The sequence below is a fragment of the Choristoneura fumiferana genome, chromosome 6 (assembly GCF_025370935.1).
Source record: "Choristoneura fumiferana chromosome 6, NRCan_CFum_1, whole genome shotgun sequence".
NCBI lineage: Eukaryota > Metazoa > Arthropoda > Insecta > Lepidoptera > Tortricidae > Choristoneura > Choristoneura fumiferana.
The window spans coordinates 2915140-2916481 of record NC_133477.1 but is presented as its reverse complement, the minus strand read 5'-3'; the positions used below and the strand labels follow the sequence as shown (position 1 = coordinate 2916481).

At 37.3% G+C, this 1342-nt stretch overlaps 1 protein-coding gene across 1 annotated transcript; it reads left to right on the top strand.

The window, feature by feature from the left end:
* The first annotated feature begins 264 nt into the window (after positions 1 to 264).
* LOC141428518 (leucine-rich repeat-containing protein 57-like) lies at positions 265 to 1334 on the top strand. The gene has a single exon (XM_074088511.1). It carries the CDS (start codon positions 462 to 464, stop codon positions 1185 to 1187), a length of 726 nt encoding a protein of 241 aa, XP_073944612.1. The 5' UTR covers positions 265 to 461; the 3' UTR covers positions 1188 to 1334.
* The last annotated feature ends 8 nt before the right edge of the window (positions 1335 to 1342 follow it).

The following is a 1342-nucleotide window of genomic DNA, read 5'->3' as shown; positions in this document are numbered from 1 at the left end:
ATCGATTTTGTTTTTCATGTACACGCTCATAGAAGCTCATGTCAGTTTCACAGCAGGGCTACTACGAAACTCGAAGTTCGTGTCGTGCCGTCCCTCTGACACTCATACTATTTAATACGAGAGCGAGAGGGACGGTACGATACGAACTTCGAGTAGCCCTGCTGTTTACACGCCGTACACAAAAAATAGGATCGGTATTTCCATGTCGTAAGTATCGGTCCGGGAAAGACTGTCACGTCACCCAATCTGACAACTCGCCGTTATCATGTTATCAGTCAGACGCATAAGTGAGACGTCACTCATAACGCAGTGATTATATACTCTTTGTCACTCATAATAGGGAAAGGGAAGTGAAATCATAAAATAAATAATTAGTTGCAGCTTATAAACTCGTTACCCTAATTCTAACTATTTATTGATGATTCAAGTTTACAATATCAAATGAAGTAATACGCTAGTGTATGTTAATGATGGGTAATTCAGGGCTAAAGCAACATTATGATCGAGCATCAAAAACTGGTGTTTTGCAAATATCAGACCACAAATTAAAAGAAATACCAGTGGAGGTATTCAGTTTGTGTGAAGTCTTAAGAAACTTGGATTTGTCAAAGAACAAGCTGGTTAATTTGCCTGATAGTATAAGCAAATTGAAGAATTTAAAGCATCTCAATGTCGAGCTAAACAAATTAGAAGCACTGCCAACATCTCTGGCGAACCTTAAGAAATTGGAGTTTGTGAACGCTTCAAACAATTTACTGACTGCATTACCACAAATATTCACAAATTTGCGCAACTTAAAACAAATATATTTGAACAATAATAATTTCACGCAATTCCCTGTGCAGGTATTAGGGCTTAAAAACTTAGAAGTGTTGGAGCTGTCGCACAACAAGATCACGGGAATACCAAGCGGGATGTATGATTTGTTTGTAACTGAATTGAATATAAGTCAAAATGAGATATCTTTCATCAGTGAAGATCTGCATCAGGCCCCGAGACTCAAGATTTTGAGACTGGAAGAGAACTGTTTGAGCCTAGAGGCGATTAAGCCCAGCCTGCTGCGCGACTCCAAGATACACACAGTGAACCTAGACGGCAACCTGTTCGAGACCAAACAACTGGCATTATTAGAAGGCTACAATGAATACATTGAGAGATATACTGCAATGAAAAAAAAGATGTTTTAAATACTTAAATGGAAAAGTTAAACTGATGTGATATAAGCTTTCCCTTTGCACAGATTATGTGTTAGTTAATTTATATTGAACACCAAAATTTAATTCAAATGCATTGAAATTTTTCTCTGTGTCAATCAAGTTAATAATCTCTTTAGACACTAACT